This window comes from Artibeus jamaicensis, unplaced genomic scaffold, assembly GCF_021234435.1.
Source record: "Artibeus jamaicensis isolate MK-2021 breed Jamaican fruit bat unplaced genomic scaffold, CSHL_Jam_final contig_387, whole genome shotgun sequence".
Classification (NCBI taxonomy): Eukaryota; Metazoa; Chordata; class Mammalia; order Chiroptera; family Phyllostomidae; genus Artibeus; species Artibeus jamaicensis.
The window spans coordinates 25,984,037-26,010,731 of NW_026521812.1; the positions used below are offsets into that span (position 1 = coordinate 25,984,037).

A 26,695-nucleotide genomic window follows, 5' to 3' on the forward strand; every position below is an offset into this window, starting at 1 on the left:
AGACCTTATATGTTTGATAACTTCCTGTTAAAACATAGTGTTCTCAGTCATAATAGGAAAGGAATTTTAATGGTTATATTATAAAACAGGTGGACAATTGATGAAAATGTTATAAAATAGTTTAAGATACAGTTTGCTTTATTACATCTAATCTGTTCATATTTTTATTTTCAGCCTGTCTAGTAATTATGATGCTCAAATGAAAAGCCTTTTAAGGATTGTGAGGATATTTTGTCATGTCTTTCGAATTGGTCCATCCTCTCCCAGTAATGGAATCGATATGGGCTACAACGGAAATAAAACTCCAAGAAGCCAGGTGTTCAAGGTCAGAAAAGTATATGACGTTGTTATGAAGATAGACGTAAAAGAGATGAATGTCACAAAGCATGCATTCATTAATCAGAAACCTCATACACAGGACGTAAGTTCGGTTCATACCCATACCACTTTTTAAGTTAGGCACACACCTTCCTCCTTTCATCTCTGTTTAATCAACAGCAAGTCTAAATTGGTGAGCTTTTATACTTGTCTTTCAAGTAAAATTTAATTCCATTAGTGTTTTATTCTAGTGATAAGATATTTAATGTTTAAATCTAATTAAATTTACTTTTTATTGGTTTATAGGTTTTTAAGGTGGCAATATGCAGTTGTTATGCTTTTTAAACAATACTTATTTAGAAGGAAAGAAAATATTCAGATTTATTTAGATTTTATTATCATGTATATGTTTTACGTGTATCCATGTATATGTTCTTTTTTTTTTAAGTGTAATCTTTATTACATTCTTTTTCCATTATCATTTAGTCCCCTTGAGGCCCCTCCCCGCAGCGGTCTGCACACTGTAGTCTGTGTCCATGAGTCCGACAAATTTAGGAGCACTCATCAGGCATTTATATCCAGATTGGAATTTTAATTGCACCAAATTGTAAATGCAAAATTAAATACCCTGAGCAGATGACCAATCCAAACTATATAAATAACTTTTACTGAACAACAAATTAGATGGAAACATAGCAATATAAGTGTATTTAAGATTATTTTCTTAAGTAGATATGTAACTTTGAATCCTTGATCTAATAATCTTTTTAGTAATTTGTCATCTCACATACTACAGAATATATTTGTTATCAAAGGACATTTTTTTAAAAGTAAAAGGATGTTTAAAAGTAAAGATGTGTAGAATTTTTTTCTCTTTTTATTTTATTTTATTTTTTAATAATATATTTTATTGATTATGCCATTACAGTTGTCCCATTTCCCCCCTTCATTCCCCTCTACCCTGCATACTCTCTCCCACTCACATTCCCCCCTTTAGTTCATGTCCATGTGTCATAAGTTCTTTAGCTTCTACATTTCCCACACTACTCTTGCCCTCCCCTGTTTTCTCCCCACTGTTTAAGCTACTTATTCTCTGTACCCCCCCACTCCCCTGCTGCTAACCCTCCAGGTGATCTCCATTTCTGTGGCTCTGCTCCTGTTTTAGGTGTCTGGTTAGTTTGCTTTTGTTTTAGGTGTGGTTGTTAATAACTGTGAGTTTGCTGTCCTTTCACTGTTCATATTTTTCATCTTCTTTTTCTTAGATAAGTCCCTTTAACATTTCATATAATAAGGGCTTGGTGATGATGAACTCCTTAAACTTGACCTTCTCAGGGAAGCACTTAATCTGTCCTTCAATTCTAAATGAAAGCTTTGCTGGATAGAGCAATCTTGGATGGAGGTCCTTGCCTTTCATGACTTGGAATACTTCTTTCTAGTCTCTTCTTGCTTGTAAGATCTCTTGAGAAATCTGCTGACGGTCTGATGGGAACTCCTTTGTAGGTGACTGTCCCCTTATCTCTTGCTGCTTCTAGGATTCTCTCCTTCATTTTAATCTTGGCTAATGTAATTATAATGTGCCCTGGTATGTTCCTCTTTGGATCCACCTTCTTTGGGACTCTCTGAGCTTCCTGGGTTTCCTGGAAGTCTATTTCCTTTGCCAGATTGGGGAAATTCTCTTTTATTATTTGTGCAAATAAGTTTTCCACTTGTTGCTCTAACTGTTCTCCTTCTGGTACCCCTATAATTCAGATGTTGGAGTGTTTAAAGATGTCCCGGAGGTTCCTAAGCCTCTCCTCATTTTTTTGAATTCTTGTTTTTTCATTCTTTTCTGTTTCTTTCTTTCTTTCTTTTGGTCCACTCCATTGATTTGAGTCCCAGTTTTCTTTCCATTGTTACTGGTTCCCCGTGCATTTTGCTTCATTTTACTTAGTACAGCCTTCATTTTTTCACCTAATTTGTGACCAAAATTAACTGGTTCTATGAGCATCCTGATCATCAGTGTTTTGAACTGTGCATCTGATAGGTTGGCTATCTTTTGGTCGTTTAAAAGTATTGCCTCTGGGGTTTTGATTTGTTCTTCTGCTTGAGCTATAATTTTTTGGTCAGGTTGCACCTGTTAATATGATGGGCGGAACCTTAGCTGTTCACCAGGACAGGTCAACCCAGTGGCTGGGTTGTGACGCTGTATGTGGGGGCAGGGTCAGAAAGGGAACGACAGTGCTCATTCCGTTCTTTCTGCTCTCTCTCTCAGGTTTTGGTTTGCTCTGCTACTTTCTACAAGCAAACTGGGCCCTTCTGATGCTGGTTCCTGGGTGGGTGGGCTTGTGTACGTCCTAGGACCCTGTGGGTCTCTCCAACGAACTCTCCTGTGAGGCTGGGAGTCTCTCTTGGCACCTTTTCAGTCAGTGCTTTTAGGCTTTATTTCCTGTCTCTGGGGCCCTGGGTTGTGCGGTCTGTCTCGCTGCCAATTTTTGCCCAGTTTATCTGTGCGTGAATGTGTGTCAGTGGTCAGCCAACCGCCTTGCACACTCTGCTTGTTTCCTTCTGGTGCCTGGAGTCTGCTAGCCCCATGCCACCTTCGCTCCCAGGTCTGGCAGCCACTGCCTTTTCCTGCTGGGACCCCTCTCCGATGGCCATGAACTCCGCCCCTTACTGGTCTAGATGAATGGTTGTTGGACTTCCGTACAGTTCAGTTTTCTGTCTGTTCTGGTTGTGTTTTTGTTTCTAAATTTCTGTTGTCCTTAATTTTGGTTGTGCAAGAAGGCACAGTGTTTTTACCTACTCCCCCATCTTGGCCGGAAGTCTCTCCATGTATATGTTCTTAAAATAAGGTTCAGTTAATGGGTTTAACTGAACCCATTATTTTAACTGAACATGTATATATTCTTAAAACTAAGATTCAGTTAATGGGTTTACTAACAGTTAACTCCTGGCATCACTTCAAGGAAAAATCATTGAAATGTGTATTTTGATTCTCTTATACAAGCATATTTGTGGATGGAATCCTTGGAATAATTCCATGTAAAACCCAAGGCAGGGTTGCTACCTCATGCTAAATTATAATTTTATAACGTAAACAAAATGGATGTGGCTGTAATTGCCATTACTAATGCTTTTTTATAGCATTATATTTTCAGATAACTCAGATTTGGGACAAACGTGTAATTTAATAATTTTTTCCATGTTATTTTTTAATGGTAATGAAAAATTTTTTTATAGTATAAAATTTGCTTTGGGTTCATGAAGACATTTCTCTAAATAGTCTTTTGAGTATTAATACATATTAATTAATATGTACATATTAATATCCAAAAAGTGATATAATTGCTTTTATTTGCCACTTCCTCCTAAACTAATTATGATTGACAACTTTACTGTCTATAAAAATTTAAAGTTAAATTGAGCTATGTTAAATGATTCTTACATGGAAAATTTTTGGCAGACACTTAACAAATAAATGGTTCATAAGCATTTCAACACTAGTAGATTCTTTATGCTTGGAATAGGTATGATATACTTTTGGAAGGTATGTATGAGAATTTCTGCATCTGTTTGAGTTTCTCTCTCTGTCTCTCATCAATGTAGAAAAGACTTCTCACTTTTTTTTCTCCCTTCTTTTCTCTTCCCCTATTGTGCCATCTCCTGGAAGAAGGAAGATATGCATCTTCTTGTATTTCAAATTTTGGCTTTTCACACACCATTTCCTTGAGCATTAGTTAGGAATGATAACTTGTGGTCTATGTAAACTTCAGATCTAAATTATTGATCCATTGTTTTTTCTGTGCTGTTTTAAATGAGTTTTATTGCTCAAACATTCACATTACACACAGTTGTTCTTAACATGTTCCGGTGTGGCTCCTTCTGTTAGTTACTCCATCTACCCCTTATTTTATTTTTCTATTCATCCTTTCTACTCATTTATAATGATGAATAGGAAAATCAAATCAGATATAGATGTGGTCTGCATTATTTATATTCACTGTAGTCTGATTTTTTGTTTTGTTAAAATTTGAATGTGCCACCTCTTTACTAGTGATGTCAGAAAATAAATATGTGCTAAGTAGCTTCTCTATATCCATTTAATGCTTATGTTAGTTTCCTATCTACCCAGTCAGTACAGATGTGACTGAGTAGAAAAAGATATCACTGTTTTACTTTTAGGTTTTCTTTTATGGGATTCAGACTCTGTGTTTTGATTGTCACATTATCAATATATATATATATATATATATATATATACACACACACATATATATATAATTTTATTTTATTTCACTTGTTAGTATTTTTATTTATTTTTAAGGCATTATTTTTCTGTGTTATTGACAACTGCTTTTGCCTCTCAGCACTTATTTTCTCTTAAATTTTGATGTCACTTTAAAACATTTTTATTAAAAAACTCAGCTAATTTTTTAAAACAGTAGTTTTGTTCTTAAGGGATTTGTTAGTCTCTTCCTATCTAATTTTATGAATTAAGTGCAGACTGTTTAAAGGATGGCAAAATGATCTGCCCTCCCACTTACAGGATAAAAATAGAAATTACATTGTCATATATGTACATGAGGTCTTCTGTTCATTGTGGGACGATCACAGTTGTGAAAATATTAGACATATTGCTGAGTTACAGTGATGTTAGATTGGAAATATTGTTTTAATTTTTACCACACTTTGTTCAAGGTAGTGATCAATTTTTCACTTTTAATTTCATTAAGTAGGTACTCCAGCATGTCACTCTCTTAAGATTAACTAATGGGTTTTCCATTAATATGAGTAGGTTTATAGGCCATGTGTTTTTAGTAGGTGAAATGATCTAACATCCTGTTATTAGTGTTTTTGTTTATCTTAGAAGTTCTTTAAATTAATCAGTCTGAACACCTAGCCTTTTTTCAGTGTTAAGAAATTTTTATCGAGGGCCTTGAGAACTTCAGAGCACCTGAAGGAGGCAGAGGTAGTTCAGGTTTCAGAGTAGGGTGAGCAGGGGAGAGACAGTTTAGGCTTCCTGAATCTCGACATGCTGCTTTTATGAATAGTGAGCTATGACTATTAACAGTTTTATAGACGTATAATTGGGAAAATTTGGAAGCCAAGAAAGACTGAGAAACTTTTAACTATAAAATCTTATGTTTTCAGTTGTGGCATTTGACATAATCAAGTTGAGAATAGTCAAACAGGATTTCAAGATACTATTAATGAACTTAAGTTTGTAATGCTTTCTCATCAAATTTGTACCTCACTTTGGCACATAGATCTTGAAAAACTTAAGTTTTCAACAAGTTTGGGATTATATATTACAACTTTGAAATAGGTTGAAATGTTCTGAAAATCATCTGTGATTGTCATCATTGTTGCTATAGGTAGAATGTAATTCTGTGGTGAAATCACTAAATAATAGGAAATGAAGCAGTATTTTCACAGTGCTAAGAAGTCAGCTCATGTTTGCCGTCATCACTGACTCATTTTTTTCAGTAGCAGTTGATATGTACAGTGCTCTGTGTCTTATCTAATAATTTCATTATTATTTCTCATATAGAAAGTATCATAGACATGGTTTGTAATGATTTATTTTTATTTTTTAAGATTTATTATACTCTTAGGCCCTGGCCAGTGTAGCTCAGTGGATTGAGCACGGGCCTGCGAACCAGACAATCGCGGTTCGATTCCCGGTCAGGGCACATTCCTGGGTTGCAGGCCAGTTCCCTGCAGGCCAATTCCCAGCAGGGGACGCACGAAAGGCAACCATACATTGATGTTTCTCTCCCTCTCTCCTTCCCTTTCCCTCTAAAGAGAAATAAATAAAATATTTTAAAAAAAGATTTATTATACTCTTTTTTTGCCCGTGGCTGCTACCACAATTAGAAATTATTTTCACAGTATTTTTTTGGTTGTTGAGGAATGAATTTTCTGAATAGATCTTCAAAGGGACAATTTTCTAGGTAAAAATACCTCAAGGTTGGGATTTTGTTTTACTGCATGTGTGAGTGAAGGAAAAAAGGTGGGAAAGAGAGAAAAGAAGGGCCTAAGGGATGCCTAAGGGCCCAAGAAAGGATGACTTACCACTTCTCTTTTTTTTGGCTCATTTTCTTTTAAATCTGTGCTGTGTTCCTTTATTGAAAACTTTCTAGTTTATTTTTATTTTCTGGTTTTTTTTTTAGACAAAGAAGAAGAAAGGGAGAAAGAAAGGGATAAAAACATAACTGTGTAGTTGTCTCTTGCACACCCACTACTGGGGACCTGGCCTGCAACCCAGGCATGTGCTCTAGACTGGGAATCGAACTGGTGACCCTTTGGTTCACAGGCCAGCACTCAATCCACTAAGCCACACCAGTCAGGGCTAGTTCATTTTTAGATGTTTCTGGATTATTCAAAATTTGCCTTTCAGTTTTGCACATTGTCAGTTTTTGGAAACAGGATTGTTACAGGTTCATGTTCAGTGCTCTAGTCTGCAGGAGGAGCAGGTGTCAGTTCCTGCCTTAGGCTCATCTCCATCCAGTGTGCTGATTTTCTCAGTTTTAGCCCTTCTCATTTGGAGACCAGTTATTCCTTTTTTCCTTAGTTTCAAGCAGGATCACATCACTACCACCTGTTCTTTCTATTTTGGAAGTTGATTTTCTGATGTAAAGCTGAATAGTTTTGCTGATATAAAAAATTCTTTTTGATCTTTTACAGCAAGTTTAATGTTTTGCTCATGAAGTGCAACTGTTGGCTCGAACTTGACTCGTGATTAGAATTAACACATTTTCAGTGAAGGTATCATCTCAGTGTTCATAGTAGCTAGTTGTTTTACCCCCTCCTTTAAGCACCTCAGGAACCCCGAATCTTCAAACTGCTCTCTGCCTAATCATGGAAAAAACCATCTTGTGGCAGAGGGGCACTAATTTCAACCTCAAAGGAGGTAGAATTAGTTTCTTACTTCGCTTACCTGTTTACCTAGTGTGTGCTAATTAAACATTTGTTGAATGAGTGCATTAATTAGGTTTTTGGTGACAGTCGTGGGGTTTTCATTTTGTTTTGTTTTCTGCTTTTTAGTTCAGTGTTTTAAGTGAACACTTAGGGGTGATTTAATTGTTTGTAAATTTATTAAGTCAAATATTTGCAAAAAGAGAATGTTGTAGACACTAGAAGAAGGGATGAAGATGTAGCAGAGGGATTTGTTAGATAATTGGAACAAATTTTCTGGCAAAATAGGTTGTTTAAACACTTTCTAAGGATCCAAATATGGCTGCAAAATCTCTTCCCCTAGCAGTCTTTAAGATTATTTCTTCTAGTTGAAGTAATGTAAGGGTCGGTCTTTCCAAAGTACATGATCTGGTTTGTAGTATTCTGTGATCATATAAGAATTAAAAAGTAAGGTGGACTTTTATATTCATTTGCAGAAAGTTAATCATTCTCAATGGGAACATTTAAAATTGTGTAGGAATGAAGGGCCATTTAACCATTACCCCTTGCCAGTTGTTGACTTTTATTTGGGAAATAAAAATGTTCTAGTGGGTTCTTTTTTAATTGACATAAATATTGTATAAGTTTAAGACAAAAGTATGTTAATTTGATACATGTGTATATTGCAAAATGTTTACTACAATACGGTTAGTTAGTGCATCCTTCACCCCACATAATTACTATTTTGTTATTGTTATGGTAAGAACATTAAAGCTATACTGTCATAGCAACTTTCAATTATATGACATAGTATTGATAACTAGAGTCATGCTGCTGCACATTAGATTCCCAGTAGCAGATCATTTAATAGTAGTTGGGCATTTATATTTCTGCTTGTGTTAAAAGCTTCTCATTGTTAGAGATGATGTATATGTTTCATTTTCTCCAGTACTTATGCTGTTATAGCATTGGAGATCACATAATATTTAAAAAATAAAATCTTACTTGCTGTTAATTTACCAAAGACATTTTATTCCTGTCAAAAGAAGTATTTTATATACTGTAGAAATATAAAGTTTAATTACTCCCCATCTATTTCTTTTTTGAGCTGTTAATCTGATCTCTACTTGGATTAAGAATTTGCTAGTCAGTATTTCATAGTTATTATTTAATAGAGATGGATTGTGTGTGTGTGTGTTGGTGAGCATGTGTATATATATATATATATGTATATCTGTGTGTATATGTGTATGTATATATAAATGTATCATAATTTAAAATTTCTTGTCATAAATTTTCAAAATTTTAGGAATTAGATGTAAAGAAAAGAACACAGTAAACTAAGCTGTTTATTAGGCTGTTTAGGAAAACCCTAATAATTCTCATTTTTTTAATTGAAAAAAGACTTACAATTGGAAATTATTTACATAATTTACTGTAAAGGTTAAGGGGATTTTATATATGTGTGTAATAAATGGTTTAGAAACGAATTATTTGAAAATGTTTAAAATAAAATTGCTCGTACACTTTTGTTAGGTTTTAGTTTTTCCTTTTTATTTCAAGGAATGCGTAAATACAAATTAAATTTTCATTATAAATGAAGAAACTGTCATTTATATAGCATTCACATCTTTTTGTTATTTACCTATAGTCATTGCTGTCACATTAACTTGGAAAAATAGAAGTATGTAGGGTAAATTTTCTCTTTTATTATTTATTTGGCTGGAGTTTCAAAGTGATATTTAAAAAAAACCTTTTCTTTTTCTCTTAGCCTCTTGAGTTGCTTTGGCACTCATTAGATGAATGGCTAGTTTTAATAGCTACAGAACTGATGAAAAACAAAAAGGACTCAACGGATATCACTTCTATTTTACTAAAACAAAAAGGCCAAGATCAAGATGGTACTTCCATTCCTCCATTTCAACCTCCAGGACCTGGGAGCTATGAAAATCTATCCACTGGCACCAGGGAATCTAAACCAGATGCTCTAGGAGGGAAACAGGAAGCCAGTGCAGACTGTCAGGATGTTATTTCTATGACAGCTAACCGGCTAAGTGCTGTCATTCAAGCCTTTTACATGTGCTGTTCTTGTCAGATGCCTCCAGGGTAAGAAGGTTTCTGCTTTGTTTTGTGTGCAAGTCTCAGCCTATCAATAACCAATCTTGTGGCTAGACCAGCCCTTGTGGTTCTTATTATGATTGCAAGGCGCCCTTCAGCAATAACCATCAGGAAACTTTGAAAAAAAAAAAAAAGGTTTATTACTTACAAGGTCTGGAAATTACATGGCACACCTGGGGCCACACAGCGAGGTCGCTGGGAGAGAGCAAGAGTGAGAGCATGGCCCCTGACACAGCTCGCCGCTCATGCGGTGTGGGTATGGGCCAGCCATTCTGCTTTTTTGGGGGGGTCAAAGATGGGGGGCAGTTTCTGGTGCTCACCCTTTATTGGTGAATTTAAAACATAAGAGTGGGACTTTAAAATGTGGGAAGAGGGAAAAAAACAAGTAGCATAAGTGGTCAGTTATTGACATCAATCAAGATCTCTAAAACAAGGGAGCCTCAGTGGGGGGAGGTGGCCTGGCTCTTATCTAGTTGGGTGGCTGGCAATGTGTTTATTAAAGATAGCCATCTTTGAAGTGTATGCCTCTTTGAAGCGGAAGCCTGGGCAACCAAAACTTAAGTCAGGCACTTGCATTATAAAAAAGAAAAACCTGACTGTCAAGGCTTACACTGAATGCTTATTATTTCTTCTCTGATAAATAAAAAAATGCTTTTTTTTGTAATTTCAGTAAATACAAATAGTAATTTGTTACTTTTCAGCTTCTGTTCTGATCTTGTTGGATAGTCATTGTACTGATCTAAAATTAGTTCAGAACATTTGCTAAGCATTGTGTAAGTTGTTAGCGTGTAGAATGGTGAATGCCACTCTGTGTAAAGATCACTTTATTATGTATTTGAAATGTATAGACCAGAGATGCTTAACATTTTAAGTTTTTTAAAATGTCACTTGCTCATATCAGTATTATCTGTTAATGAAAATTATATATTTTTCATCTTAGAAATTGACTAGGCATGCCTAATTTCTTGAATTTGTAAAGATGATCCAAACCCCAATATTTTTTTGCTTAGAAGCCAGTCCAGTTCAATATGTAGTTTTCAGATTTGATACGTCATCAACTTTGTCCATGGTTCTGATTTGTTTTACTCTCCACAGGATGACTTCACCCCGTTTCATTGAATTTGTATGCAAACACGATGAAGTCTTAAAATGCTTTGTTAACAGGTAAGGCTTTCTTAGATTCATGGACTGCCCTTACAGTCTTTTTTCTTTACTTACAGTTTTCATCTCAACAGAAAAAAAATGTTACTTCTGTTAAACTATTAAAAAAATGCTTCATGACGAGTGAAAGTATAGTAGGTGTATTCTCCTGTTTCAGTATCTGTGCATTTCAGTTAATGCCACTTAATTCTTCCTGTCCATTTAAACAAAGTGTATTTTTCTTTTAGAAATCCCAAAATTATATTTGATCACTTTCATTTCCTCCTTGAATGTCCTGAGTTGATGTCAAGATTCATGCACATCATAAAAGCACAGGTAGAAATTTCTCTTAATCTTATTTTTGGTCTGTTTGAGGAAAACTTTCTAAATTCGAGTTCTGCGTAGTGAAGTAATTATTATACGTGACACTTCCTGCTCTAAGAAGAGTGAAATTACTTCATGCTTTAGAGTATGGAGTTCTGTTAGCATGTAACTTTAGTATGAGGAGTAATTTTTTTCTTCGAGAAATGTGTTTTGATGTCCTGCTGTGTACAAAGGCTGTTCAAAGACAGCAGAACATGTTGCCACATCTCCTGGAATGAGTGGTCCTTGAGACAAGGATTTTATCCCCAAATACACTTGGGAAATATGTCCCATTGGAGATTTATAAAGTTGATCAGTAGCTTGTTAAAGACTTTGAGAAGCCCTTTTCTAAATACAGTGATTAAACTTTGTTAACCCTCTAAACTTTGACCTGGGAACCTTCCTTCTGCCAGGGTTCATTCCACGTATTTTATGCGGCGTGAAACATATTAGGAAAAGCTTTCTACTTAACAACTATGTCACTTTGAGCATATTCCAGCATCCTTGAGTTTTGGTTCCTTCTGTAAAATAGAGATAAACCTTGTAAAACTCTTGTAAAGAGTAAGTTCTAAGTAGTGACTGGCATATATGTTCAATTTATGGTAGTTGTTTTAGAGGTAGAAGACATATATCCTTTCTTCAACCGGATCTTAATTCAGTCTAGCAGGGGAGATGATAAATGTACCTATAAGGTAGTAATTACAATATTACGTGATTCTTTAGGGGTTTACAGGATAAAGCACTTGTTTCTGGTTGCTATAGTCAAGGGAAATTTCAAAGAGGAGGTAGATTTTAAACTGGACCTTGAAAAACATGCAAAATTTTTATGAGAGTAAATGGGAAGATGAACATTCTAGTCAAAATATGGACATGGAGGTGGAAAAGTGTATAAAACTACAGTGGTTGAAGCAGAAATTTTGTGTAAGTGAAGAATGCGATATAATTCTGGAAAGGCAGATTTGGGTCATTGTGCCTTAAGCTTTCATTGGCAGATTAAGGAATCTTTGTTAGCCCTGGTGGCAGGAGCACTGCTTACTCTGCTTTAGGAGCATGACATGATCCTGGCAAAATTTTAGGAAACCGTTGTCGGAAGTGTAGGGTAGACTGTAGGCTGTGGTTTGGATCGTAGTCATGGGATAAATACTGTATGTGCTTTTAAATGTCTTTAGGGACACTGATTCTTTCAGCAGTTAGAGAAAGCTAAGAACTAATCTTATAAAACTGTACACAAGTACATAGGTACCCTTTGACATTTAATTAACTGTGGTAATGTAAAAGAGAACGTACTAATAATAAGTTATATTTATTGAATGCTTTACGTGGATTATTTTATTTTCGTAGAAATCATGTGAGGTGGGTATTCTTACTGAAGCTGAAGAGGTTAAATAAGTCATCATTCAGCTACTAAGTGGGAGAACCAGAATTTAAAAGTCTGTCTGGTTCTCAAGTTCATTTTTTAACCTACATTGTGGCTTCATTCTAGTGCAAATGAGATTATGGGTGAAAGAAACTTAGTTTTTGAAAGTGGTAGTTTGCTATTTTTTATTGCTCTCTCTGCTTTTCACTTCCTTTTTCCCCTTCCCTTCCTAAAAAGTTCAGTACAAAAGCATCTGCATCAGCTCTCCACCATACATACCTTTTTGACCAGGGTGAGGGAAGTGACCACAAGCATTGTATTGTTCCATTGTGGGGTTTGGAGCTTGGGCATGGAAAGGAGGGTGTCTGTATAAGAGGGGCTCAGCACAGAGAGTGTGAGTTGGAGTGGCATGTGGAGGATGTTGCATGTGGAGGATGTTCCATGCAGAGGGTCGTGACAGTTGCTCAGAGTAGTTTGACAAAACCCAAGTGGGATGAAGGGCATCCATGCAGTGAAGCATTCATGCTAGCAATGGGATGTTGGTTCTATACAGGTTGATCAAATAAATAAAGATTACAGAAGCTTAGTTTCTCATTGTTGGAGAAAGGACTTATAAAACGGAAGAAAACAGAATGAACCATGTGTTGTTGGATTGTAATTGCAGATAGCAGTGTGAACTTGCTTTTTAATGTAGATAGATATAGCAGTCTTGGCACTCAGTTCTTGATCTCTAAATACCATTCTCAAAGAACCAGACTCCCTGGAGAAATGGCTAATTGTACGGCTAGGTCAGGGAAAGTACAGATGAGCCTGGACCTTCTTATTGTGCAGGAAAGTTGTTTGAAGAGTTATATTATATTAAAAATGACTCAGAACCAGTTTGATTGAGTCCACTGGCCTCATCTGGAGCAATCTGATCATCAAAATAAATGATAATGACAAAATATTATAAATGAAATTAACTTATGAGTCTATATTGAAAATAATTAATGAATAAATGGAAAGTTTGATGATGTGCATTATATATTTACTATTTCAAACTATCTCTCTGTGGAATACTTACTGATTACAAAGACTTGGAAACAAAAGAACTTTACAGTGGATACATTTGGCAGTGATCAAAGTAGACAGTAATGGCGTGCCAGCTGATAAGATGCATGGAGAAAGAATATGGTATCACTTCTTTAATATTCTTGCCAAAGATGCACACCCTCAATTTAATCATGAGAAAACATCAGACTAACTCCAACTAGGACATTCTAACAAAACATTGACCTGCAATCTTTAAAAGTATCGAGGTTATGAAAATTAAGAATACACTGAAGAATGCTACCAAAATGAGGCAGACAGCTAAATACAGTTCATGAATCATTGTGCTATAAAGGAACTGGCAAAACTTGCATTGGGTCTAAGGATTAGATATAATAATGTGTCCATGTTAGTTTTCTGACTTTGATGGTTGTTTTCTGGTTATATAGAAGAATTCTCTTATTTGTAGGAAATACACACTGAAGGTATAGGGATAATTGGACGACTTGTTGGCAACTTACACTCACTTCAGGAAAAAGAAATACTTTGTATTCTACTATATTTAGAAATTCACACCCTGGTTGGTATAGCTGAGTGGGTTGAGTGTGGGCTGTAAACCAAAGGGTCACCAGTTTGATTCCTAGCCAGGGCACATGCCTGGGTTGCGGGCCAGGTCCCCAGTGGGGGCCATATGAGAGGCAACCACACATTGCCTTCTCTTTCTCCCTCCCTTCTTTTCCCTCTCTCTAAAAATAAAGAAATAATTTTTTTGTAACTTGGGGGCTGTTCCAAAGGAAAAAAAACACCAATTAAAAACGGAATCTTCCAAGGGATTGACTTCTTGTTCTCTTGATGGTTTTCAGGTAGCCTCTAGTTAAAGGGAGAAACATTTTGTATTGCTGTAACAGTCCTGTTTTGTGAATTATTTTATGGAAGTGCAGGTACTCAGAAAGTTGACACATAAAAATCTGCCTTTTGGCTTTGTAGGTATATGTATGTGGATGTTTTGATCATACAGATACCTTATTAGCTTTTACTAGCATTTTGTACCTTTTAATGTTCCATTTGAATTAAAAATTTAGCCACTTGCTTTTATTTCTTGGTCCACATTTTATAAATAAAGGATATATCAGTAGTTTAATATTTAATATCTGGTAATGACAAGGATGTTTACTTGTCATTTTAAATATGTATTCACAATAATTTTAACATCGTTATGAGTGATAAGAGCAACACCTTTTTATTGAGCATTCTAGGTATTGAGTATTTCTAAAAAGTTAACCTTGGTGTTAACATTTTTCTTCTGTGAAATGGGTATAAAAAGAGTCTCTTTCCTCAGAATGTTGTAAGGATATATCAAAATGCATGTAAAGTGCTTCAAATGGTACCTGGCATATAGGTGCTTTAATAAACATTAGCTAATTTATTGCAATTATTATGCTCTATATTTGCATTATTTCACTTAATTCTCAAAATTAGCCCTAGAATTATTTTCCCTATTTTACAGGTAGGAAAACTAAAGTTCTGAGAGGATTCTTAATTCCTCTAAATTCCTAATATACTATAATTTGCACTTCATTATGTAGAACTTAATATTGTATATGTATGATATTATTCTAATGCTAGTCTCATCTCTTTAACTGTATTAAACAGTTTGTAGCAAATGAATTGAGATGTTTACCTGCAGTGTTGGCACATGCTGGGTATTCAGCAATTCTTTCTGAATAATCATAAGAAATTGCAAATCATCTGCATTTGCATATCTGGCAAATTAACAAAAGGTAGAGACTTTTCTGCTTAAGAGATCTTATTCTTTAATTTTTAGGGTTGAAGAAGGGAAAGAGGAAGGAAGAAGCTTACAAATTCTTTTTTGGTTGCTGCATATATTCAAAGGATAAAACTAAGTAAATTGAGGTGTAAAAGATTATTTTCATGAAAAATTAAATGGAACATGTGACAATTTTTCTGAAAAAATTTTATTTTTATAAGCCTCATTGGGTTTAAAAGAAATTGAGAGTAAATGTATTTAATTACATACATGACATTAAGTTCTTAGATATAACCTTCTAATTTATAAAGTCTTTTCTATTGAAAATGTAGGGAATTTAAAAAAAATACACTGCCTAGATAGTCAAAAGTATCTCGGCTGAGCTCTGCCCTTTTGTGAGTAGTTGTTGAAATGGCAGGACATTATGTAGAACCACTTACAATAAACAAAGGTCTGAGGATGATTATTTGCAAAAGGGGTATTTAGCATGCTAATTAGTAATTTTAAGAGGTGACTGGAATACTGCTCACATTGTACTGTTATTTGTTGGGATAGCCATTTAAAGATCGCTGTGAGTGGTTCTACGAGCATTTGCACTCAGGACAACCAGATTCGGACATGGTGCACAGGCCAGTGAATGAAAGTGATATCCTGCTGGTCCACAGAGGTATGTGTAACAGAGAAAATGGATGTGTATGTGAGGCACAAAATACTCATTATTGTAAGTTTTATTATGTGAAATTAACCAGGGCTACATATTTAGATTCTATTTTTAGGAGTAGCTGTGAAGTTGTGTCAAAAGCAAACTGTGCAAAGCTAAAGCAGGGAATTGCCGTGCGGTTCCATGGAGAGGAAGGCATGGTGGGTATGAGATAAGTGCTGTGAACATCACTGCATGCAAGAGGTTGAAATGCTCTTGAATAAAATTTAATATTTAATTGATAATGGAAGAAATGTAATATGATTTTAATTTGATTTTAAATTATGATTTACAAAAATGTCCCCATTTTATATATTTCTGTTGATACTTAATTTTATTTTCTTGAACTCAGGGTCAAGGTGTTGTGCGTGAGTGGTTTGATATTCTGTCTAATGAGATAGTCAATCCCGATTATGCATTGTTTACCCAGTCAGCTGACGGTAAGTCATACAGTCTAGATGACTTTTTCTGTGGCTTGTCCCATTTTCATGCTACTTCAGTGTGTTTTACTCTTAATTCCCATAGTAGCCCTGTGAGATAGGTGGAGTATTCCCATTTGATAGAAGAGACAACTGAAATTCAGTGTGTCTGCCTATGTTCACACAATTACGAGTGGAAACTTGTACACTGACTCAGTGTAGTAGACTTTCCTTTAAACACCTGATTCTCAAATGCTTGTCTCAGGTACTAGTACTGGTACCCAAGAAACTTTTCATTAGTCGTTTGTATACTAAAACTAAATTTATTTACTTTAAGGATTGTCCATTAGTCTACTTTTCCTGAATTAAAGTTTCCTTTAGTGAAATAGTGACAGTAGATGGACTTAAAAATAATGTAAAGCCTTATTTGGAAATATTAAAATTTGCTAGCCCTATTTGAGCTTCTAAGTCTCAAATTTATTGTTCATAAAAACGCAGTCTAGAAATCATGGTGTCAAATCTTAAAGTCTTTTTATATAGTAACTTAGCTTTCAGTCTTTTTGAAATACCAAGACCTCACAGCTAAAAAGCTATTACTGCTGGGGGGAGGGAAGTGTAAGGGTACTAAATGGTAATGGAAAAGAAATACAATAAAGATTAGATTGTTTTTAAAAGCTCTAATTTGGACATATAATACAGATGAAAACCTCTGTTGAAATGGTGCTGTTGACCTATACAATTGTAATTTTATATTGTAGACTAAATGGAATTGGTTAGTACTGCCTCGTTGGTGTGAGTTATAGTTGAGAGTTTTGTAACTTAGTAGAGACATCCAAGTGAAGGTGGGATTTCAGTTTCTAAATGCTGTGTACAGTTGCTTTTATTTCCTGCAAATGTTTTCTTTCCCATTGTTTAAATTTTTAAAATAATGATAGAACGCTTCATTAGTGGTAGTTCCCAATTTCATCCAGCCAAATGAGCAGCAGACCTCTGTTGACTAAGAAGAACGACTCTGAGAGAGGCAGGCAGGACTGGGCTGCAGTGATGCTAGGTAGCTGCAGATGTTCGCCCATGTGACAGGCTCCTCAGATACTCCTGGTGTATTTGAAATTATTTAGGGATATGGGACTGCCAGCTTAAACCCTGTTACCTTGAACTCTTGGCTATGAAATGGATTTGCTGAACTTGACAACATTGATGGGACACTGGATTTAGTTAGTTAGGCCTAATTTTTGGTGTAAGATTTAGCATTAAAACATTGTATTTTAGATTTCTTTCTTTTCTCTATAGCCTTCATTCTGAGTCTATTTAGTTTTATACCTGTAAAACAGATTTGGTGTGAAATCATTAGCTGAGGTACTTCCTTATGCTACACATTTATACCACAGCATATACTGAAGCACATAGATTATAAGGATTGTGACTTGTCCTGCTTGTAAGCCATATGAGTATTCTCTTTAGTGTCATAGTATTAATGCATTAAAATTTAGATCACTGGTGGCAAACACAAGACCCGTGGGCCAAATCCAGCCCTCCACCTTGTTTTATCCGGCCCGGGGCTTTCTTTCTACCTGGCAGCAGTGCCGAGCTCTTTACCCCTAGTTAAGGAGTACTTACATTTATACAGTCCTAACATTACATTCAGCCATTTGAAGGCAACCTCGAGGCTGATGTGGCCCCTGGTGAAAATGAGTTTGACACCCCAGATCTAGTTGAAATTGTTCTTATGTATAGTTGACATGAAGAGAATTACATTTAAGAATTAACAATTCCTAAATGTGGGAACTGTTTAACTAGATCTAACTTCTATAATAATTTCTCTAAATTAAGATACATTAGAGAAGCAATATAGTGTAGTGGCTGAATTTGGCCTTTGTTACACTGATGTAAAAGATGGCTCTGTCCCTCTTTATGCTATGATTTTGGGTCAATAAATGTAACTTTTCTAGACCTTAATTTGCTGATTTGAAATGATGACGACCTATGTTTTGTAATGTAGTGAGTGAGAATCAATTAGCTGTAGTGTAAAAAATGATTGGCCTAGTATCTGGCACATAGAAAGCAGAAATAACTATTAGATGTTATTATTACTATTCTGTGAAATGCAGTTTTTCTGAAGTGGTGAAAATAGCTGGGAGTGTTACAGTTACTTTTACTTTGAACTTAAAACATAAAATTTATATTGTTTTTACTAGTTTTCAAGTTAAAAACTATTATTTGTTTCCTAAATATTTTCCCTATTTGTTTTATTTTTTTTATGTCTCTGTATCTATTCTTTTTAATAACCCAGGCTTCCCAGAAAGTACTTGGGAAAGGAATTATACACAGCCCTGGGCGTAAAGTCGAGTTATCAAAAGTCTTTGCTGGTTCATCAATTACCCTAAGCATTCACTAATTTTTAATAGGTAAAAAATATTTGTAATTATTCTCAGAATACCATATTTTTTGAAATTATGGTAGGTTTATCTTTGAAGTTTTTCTTCATCTCACAGACTTTGCTTTGACTTTTAATATCTAGTCTTACATTATGATTGGGAATGGTTCTCAAAAGGTAAATGACTAGCTTTATGTGGCTCTTTTAAATCATTCACCCATAAGCTTACAAATTTGTACCTTATATCTAAGTAAATTTGTCATGGCAATTTAGTCCAGTGCCAGTTCTCATAAATCAAAGACCAACGAAGCATAAAGGGAGTTATTGTCAAAATGTATATACTATATGACCAAACATTTCACTCTCCAGTACTTTTTTATTTTTCCTTTATTTTTCTTTGATGCAATTTCATTAGATTTATCAGTTATTCTTTCTTTTAGCCCAGATGCCTAGAAGAGTAGTAAGTACCATGAACTCAATAAATATTTGTTGAATGATGAGAGAAGTTAGTGATTATCACAGAAGTAGGGAGGGAGGGTTATTTAAAGTTGAGATTTTGATATTAGATTTTTCCATTGCTCTAGATTTCTTTGAGGTTTTTTAATTTTTTAAAAGATTTTTGTTTATTTTTAGAGAGGGGGAAGGGAGAAAGAGAGAGAGAAACATCAGTGTAAGAGATGTCAATTGGTTGCCTCTCACAAGCCCCCAACTGGGGACTTATCTTGCAACCTGGGCATGTGCCCTGATTGGGAATTGAACCGGCGACCTTTCACTTCTCAGATGGGCACTCAATCCATTGAGCCACTCCAGCCAGAGTTCTTTGAGATGTTTTTATTGTGATAAAATTTACAATTTTAACCATATTAAAGTGTTATAATTCAGGGGCAGTAAGTGCATTTACAATGTTGTATAATCATCACCACTGTCTGTTTCCAGACTTTTTTCATGTAAGTGGAGTCATCTACTCCATTGCTGTAGATTGTGACAGTAATTGATAACTGTTGCCTTTGCCATTTTTACTTTTATACCTCAGTGGTATTATACTTAATTGATTATTTGCCACGAGGATGAATTGGTTGACTTGTGGACTTCAGTGATTTTCTGATCATTGTTAAAAGGCATCAAGTTCACTGATTTGGTCTGTCACTTAAGAACAGTTGTACATTTAAAATTTTTAGTTATTTTCTTGTAGTGCCCTGTTCTGTAAGAAACAAAAAATAGTAAATACCTACTGTTCTGGGCCTGAATGAGACAGTGCTCGAATTCACAGCCTAGTAGCTATTTCCCCACACTGCTTAGGACAGCACTGTGTGTGTATGTGTGTGTGTGTGTGTGTGTGTGGGAGAGAGAGAGAGAGAGAGAGAGAGAGAGAGAGAGATCTTTTAATATATTATTTCCAGGATCTCACTGACAAATCTTCTAATTCAACAGTTAAACGTATTCTAAAATTTTCTCTCTGTACAAAGACTTGCTGTGACACATGTGAGTTGAGTTAATGATCATCTTTGGCACCTCCAGTTCCAACCTCCAGTTCTACTGGGAGCATATAGTCCCCAAAGAGCATTCCTGCGGAAGTTTATACACACATAGCTTCAGTTTTGCTGAAGTTTTATATGAACTAACTTATATGCATTAAAATGATCTCTCTTCTGCATATAAGTTTTTTAAAATAAATTATTTTGTATTTCTTTTAATAAGGAACAACTTTTCAGCCTAATAGCAATTCCTATGTAAACCCTGATCACCTGAACTATTTCCGGTTTGCTGGACAGATCTTGGGATTAGCACTGAACCACAGGCAGCTGGTCAACATTTACTTCACAAGATCATTCTACAAGCACATTCTTGGTATGGCTCTAAGGTTATTTCCACAGACATTTACTTAAAATGTTTTTCTTAAAGTTTTTAGGGAAATCTAATTTCGTAAGTAATGGCATTTTGGACAAGATCATTTTTATTATCATTAGAGATGATCTGTATATGTAAGTCATTTAAGTGGGGGCCTGAGGGGAAGAAAAAAATACCTACTGTTTTGCTACAAAAAGTTTTTTTTTAATTTTAGTGTGTGTATATTTATGCTAAGAATGCATTTTGATATGAATATAGTAAGAGAATTGGTACTATTTGAAGTTTATAATTTCCTGAGTAGCTATTTCAAAGAAAGATTCCATTGTAAAAATACAGAAGAAACATAAGCTTAAATTAACAGACCTTCAAATTCAGGAATTAGCGTCCGTTTAAATCATGCTGTGAATTTGATTATATTTTGCAGTTTTGCACAATATCTGTAGAGGGCAGTATTTTACCATTAAACAGATAAAGAAAGGCAAAAACATGTAAAATATGACTGCTGTATGTTTACATTTATAGGTATCCCTGTAAATTACCAAGATGTGGCATCTATTGATCCAGAATATGCCAAAAATTTACAGTGGATTTTGGATAATGATATTAGTGACCTAGGTCTAGAACTAACTTTTTCTGTTGAGACTGATGTATTTGGAGCAATGGAAGAGGTGCCTTTGAAGCCTGGGGGTGAAAGTATTCTGGTGACACAAAATAACAAAGTAAGTATTTGAATTTTTACCTTAGCCATTGTTTGTAATTAGACCCTGATATTCTGACATCTCCTGGCACTAACTAAAAGAGCTTTTACTGTTAGAGTTCAGTAATATTTTATAAAAGATAAAATATTTAAATCAACTAAACCACCACATATCAGACTTATGGTTAATAAGATTAAAACCTTTTTTCTTTCCTTTAGTTGGATTATAGTTCCAGGACAGCTTCAGAATCATCTAACTATTAAAAATAGTGTTCATGGAACCATTTTTAGACTAGCAATTTCGTAAAATATCAAATTTTTTTAAGCCAGAAGAATTGGCCATTGTTTTAGCTAACGTCTTTGAGCCTCAGTTTTCCAGTCTGTAAAATTGAGATAGTAATGCCTCCTATAGAGAATTTTTACTAGCACTTCATAAACCTAAAAGCTCATTACACAAATTATTTGTTAGTAGATAGTTTTTTTAAATTAAAATGGTCTTTTAACTTCAGATTTTTACAGGGTAAAGGAGACCGAGATTAAGCTACATAATTTTACTATTTGAAGCTTAGATACCGTACATACAAACAATCATGAAGTTTATGTTTGGCACATAAAATCGGGAACAAGTTTTTCCACATTTATACTTGGAAATGTTTTATTCTACCCTCTCATTTTACATATAAGGATACTGAAGCCTAAAACAAGGGCCAAAACCCAGGTCTCCTAGTCGCAAATCTAATGTTCTTCATACTATTTACAAAATTAATTATGTCGAGGAAGAGCTTACTTGACTTTAATATAATGAGGCCTATGGTGCTCTAAAAATTAAAATAGTAAAGTGCTTAAATTAATTTCTAAAATCTGTATTAGCTTGCTAGTGAATGAAAATATTTTCAAATTCTTCTAATTTTTAGATTGCCCAACCTTATAGTGATTTGTTACTTTATTTTACACTGAAGATGTACACTCAATTAAGGGTAATGAAGTCATAGACTCTTTATTATAAACAAGGGATTGCTTTTCACGAGGAAACCTCAAACATGATTCCTGTCTGGGAACGCTGTGTCTGATGAGTGACTTCGTCACTCCTCTCAGATACGCTTTAGGTAACAAAGTGGAGAGCGGGAAAGCCCCATTAACAATTGCACGATAGATATTTATACCTGTTCCTCCTGCTGGATAGCTTCCTTTCCACTATGATGTGATATTTGTTTAGATTTTTAAAAATTAATATTTTATTCTTTTACAGTTAGTCTTTTATTGAAATTAGAAAGAAGGGAGATATGGAAAAATAATAAATGAGAATATACTCACATTGAAGGCATACTCTTCATCTTAATTCTAGTCTGAGGCTGGAATACTTTCGTAATATTACAGAGCTTGAAACTTTAGTTTCTAAGTTTAATACATTTTTATTCAACTATCTTAACTAATTGCTTGGTTGATTATAGGTCAGTCTTTTTCAATAATTAGTTTTAGTAATAGAAGTAAAAGCAGTATCTCAATCACTAATATGCTAATTCTTCTCAGCTTTAATTTTGTGATATAAAATGTTTTTCACAATAAGTTGAACTTCTTCATTTTCTGATATTACCAGTAAGAGCCAAGTTTAATTTTATATCTAATTGTTGATGCTTAAACATATAATGTCATTTAATAAACAACCCGATTGTTAAATATTCAAATGTTTAGAAACATACCAACAGCTTAAATTTATCACTTAAGTACTTTAAAATTGTTAAAGTATTTAATTTACAAATAAACTTTCAAACCATGTTTTTTAGAGTTTTTTTTAACATACATTTTTGTCATGAACTTTTTTGTTACTTTAGGGTCCGCCTTTTATCTACTTACCTTTATAGGTATCAAATGATAATTGTCACGTTTGGAGTTCAACTTCAAAATTTATAGGCATTTTGAAGCTTAAATGACTTGCCAAGCTAGTTAGTAAGAGAAAGCCTATGTAAGCTGATCTCCACATGGGGGAGGCATTTATTCCTCAGTTTTATTGAAAGGCTTTGGTAATTATAGAGTGAAACCAAACAGATGAAAATACCTTTGTTTAAAAAGCAGTACATTAAAAAACACAAGTGATGTAAGGCAGAAGACAATATATTGGTTCCACATTTGAAGTATGTTGCTTTTTTAAATTTAATTTTGCATCTGTCAATGATTTGTTTTAAAATCTGAGAAAAAAGCCTTGATTTCACTCTTGAAAATGGCTGAATTACCAGGAGCTAAATATTTACATTTAAATATTTTTAAATTTTTATTTTGTTTTACTTTCACTTTTAATTTCGCTTTTAAATTCTTGATGAAAAACTGAAATTGTAGAACTGTGAAATCTGGAGTTAAAAGTGACTTTTTTTCCCCATTAAATTTTCAGTTCTAGCTAACAGCTAGAAATGAAGCGTAAACTACTTGCATTTAAGTGTTAGCAACACTTTTACAATACTAATCCTCAAGTTCATTCTGGCTGCAAGGGGCAAAATGGGGGTGGGATGAGACAGGATATCAGGGAATGGAGGAGGTGGCGTGGAAGTTGAACAGAGGAGATCACTGGTGGTCAGTTAGGAGTAAGGAAGGGTAGAAGGAAGTGTTCTGTGCTTACAGGAAGTCACAAGGTTGACCGAGCATGTGTTTGGGGAGCCACAGAGAGAAGAGACTTGTGGATCTTACATTGTAAAGTGAGTGAGTGGAAAAAAGATGAGGCGAGGGAGGTAGAAAGGAGCCAAATCTGAAAGACTTTAATTCACAGTTAGAAATTAGAAAATCATTGAAGGCTGTTGGGGTGATTGCAGATGCCACAGAGGGGAGTAACATGATTGAATTTTTGTTTTTTAAGGAAAACACAAACTCAGCTTGGAGTGTGGAAGATGGATTGAAATGGGACAATACTGGAGTCAGGTCAACTGATAGGACGCTGTGGCATTGGTCTGTGGAGCATGCAGGGGTGGATTTTATAAGACAGTGACAGTGGGGATGGAGAAAGTGAGATAGCTTTCAAAGATACAGGATTTATAGAAGTTAGTAATTAGTTGTTTGGGAAGGTGAAAAGGATAACTTGAACGTGACTGCTGCTTAAGTGGACTGGCCCCCAGAACAACTGCTGGTGTTGCCATCCTGCTCTTCATCAGTCTCATTACCATCAGTCTGGTTTCTGGTGATGATAACAGCTACTGTCTCTTGAGTACTTTGTGTATATTTCAGGTATTTGAGATGTATTTTTTGTGCATTTTTCACTTATTATAACAGCCTTTTGAGATAGTTATTTCTACTTATTGATTGTAGAAACAACTTTAATATTAAAAGCATCTGACATTCATTAAGTGCTTATAATGTGTTAGGCACTGTTCAGAGTACTTTATGTGAAGTGTAGATATTTTTTCCCACAAGTCAGGAAACTGAAGCATAAAGAATTTAAGTAGCTTTCCTCCAAATCACGTGATGAATAAATGTTGGAGCTAGGATTTGAACGCAGGCAGACTATAAATTTCAAGCCTGAGTGTGTAACTATAACACTATATATTTCTTTTTTTCCCTCACCCGAGGACATGTTTCCATTGCTTTTTAGAGAGAGAGGAAGGGAGAGAGGAAGGGAGGGAGAGAAACATGGTTGTGAGAGAGAAACACTGACCCTGCTGCTTCCTGCTGCCTCCTGCACTCGCCGGACTGGGGATCGAACCGCAACCTAGGCATATTCCCTGACTGGGGATCTGACCCACAACCATTCAGTAATGGGACTGCGCTCCAACCAACTGAGCCACACTCACTGGAGCAACACTGTGTATTTCTTTAGTAGTTATATAGCTGTCTAAGGGCTCAAAATTAGTAAGTGATGGATCCTCAGTTTAAATCAAGGTCTGTATGATTGTGTAACTGATAGGCCTCTCATATACTAAGTCAGAGAATGTGAACAGGGTTGCAAATAAATATTTAGTATGTTTTCCTCCACTTCATTTTTATATGGTTAATACCTTGCATTTTATTACTACTTTCACTGGATTTGTTTTACATACACACACATCTGATGCACACAGAGGCACAAAATCCAAGTTTGTGTATATAGTGGTGGATTCCTTATTTTATCTACAGAAAAGTATACTGTGAGAAATCTTTTCATTACTTGTAAAACTTGTAAAACAATTCAAGTCTGAGCTTCTCCACATTGAGTGTGTGTATTATTAGATTAGATTTTAAATTATCTTTAATATCTTTCTGTCTACAAAGAGAACACGCTTTTCTTTGCATTTTACCAAATCCATGAAATGGTAACCTGAAGAATCATTATTTTCAATAACTAAATTTTCTTCAAGGAAACTGAAGTAATATGATTTTTACCAGACTATCAATATTTGTAACTAATCTGTGACCTTGAAAATAAGAACATACTCATCCAGAAAAAATTATTGAAAAATATTATATTGCAAGAACATGTCTCTCCTTTTTCTTTTATCTACTTAACACTACAAAAGAAACCTGATATTCTTTTGAGTTCTAGGGAGAGAAATTTTCAGTGATAATTCTTACATAACAGAGTAGTAATAATCAAGTGGATAAATCCAGGAAGGAAGCTTTTATTACCAAATAATTTATATTCAGTTCACTGAATTATGCCAAAATTAATGCCATTTAGACTATTAATTGCTAAAAAAAATTTAGACAGTTTTATAAATATAGACAAGTTTATTGGTTTACTTAGAGGAGGGAAAAGGGACATCTTGTTTTCACTGTAAGAGTTTATTATTTTTATAAATATGGTTTATATAGATATTTTTCTACAAAGCATGAAAAAGAAGAAAAATAGCTTCAAAAAATGTGTCAACATCACCACCGTCCTTCATGAAAAGACATAATTTAGGTACAACACAGTTGGAATTTTAAGGAACCCTTCTGAGTAGTGATGTTAGTCATGATACACATTCGGAAGAGACTAGGAAATTACTAAAGCGTTTCTATCACTAAACCTGTAATTTAACTGGAGCATAATATCAGAAGTTGCATCTCCTTAATCATAATGTTCTTTTTCCTTCTCAGTTACTTTCTGTCTTACCTTTGTTGTATCAGTTATGAGGCTCAGAGGTTAAGCTAGAAGAGTTGCTAGGGTTTTTGCTGTTTTGTCTCCACACTGAGGCTTTCCAAGTCGAAAGCTTTACATATGTTAACATAACTATTCAGTACAAGTACTAACTATATACAGATTCTTATATGTAGTTAATTCTTCAATTTAAGTCTATGGCATCTAGTATTATTTTATGCCCTCAAAGAATTCACAACAAAACTCAGGTGGGAGCAAGTATGCCATCTGTTGGGGCATGAGAGATACTGCCCCACCTCCCTTAAGTTATATCATCTCTTAATACCTTAGAAAAGACTGAGACTTTAGGTTTGGTTCATATTTAATGTTTGATTGTACAGTCTTTATGCTGGTGTTTTGTGGACTGATTATCATCTGTATGTCCACTGTTTCCTTGAGGCATGTAAGATTCTTGGTGTGGATTGCAGGGCCTCAGTGTGGATGGAGGTGAGACCCTGGCTGCCTGTGAAAGCAGAAGTGGAAGTGGAGGGAATGTAGCCAGTGTGTTTCCATAGCACTGTGTGAACCGTCAGAGTGTTAGTGCATGACAATAGTGGCCTTTCATAGTACTGATTATACAGTGTCATCAAGAAAGCATTCATGCGTGTTTT

At 34.8% G+C, this 26,695-nt stretch overlaps 1 protein-coding gene across 5 annotated transcripts in view; it reads left to right on the forward strand.

The window, feature by feature from the left end:
* HACE1 (HECT domain and ankyrin repeat containing E3 ubiquitin protein ligase 1) overlaps nt 1–26,695 on the forward strand; it is a 93,527-nt gene that overhangs the window by 46,764 nt on the left and 20,068 nt on the right. For 3 of the 5 annotated variants that reach the window (XM_053664830.1, XM_053664831.1, XM_037158997.2), the window contains 9 exons: nt 175–421; nt 8,966–9,300; nt 10,408–10,476; nt 10,701–10,788; nt 15,525–15,636; nt 15,733–15,830; nt 16,022–16,109; nt 20,161–20,310; nt 20,833–21,029. In XM_053664830.1, coding sequence (XP_053520805.1) covers nt 175–421; nt 8,966–9,300; nt 10,408–10,476; nt 10,701–10,788; nt 15,525–15,636; nt 15,733–15,830; nt 16,022–16,109; nt 20,161–20,310; nt 20,833–21,029 — 1,384 coding nt within the window. The remainder of the gene's footprint in view (nt 1–174; nt 422–8,965; nt 9,301–10,407; nt 10,477–10,700; nt 10,789–15,524; nt 15,637–15,732; nt 15,831–16,021; nt 16,110–20,160; nt 20,311–20,832; nt 21,030–26,695) is intronic. The other 2 variants (XM_037158999.2, XM_053664832.1) reach the window with 1 other exon arrangement.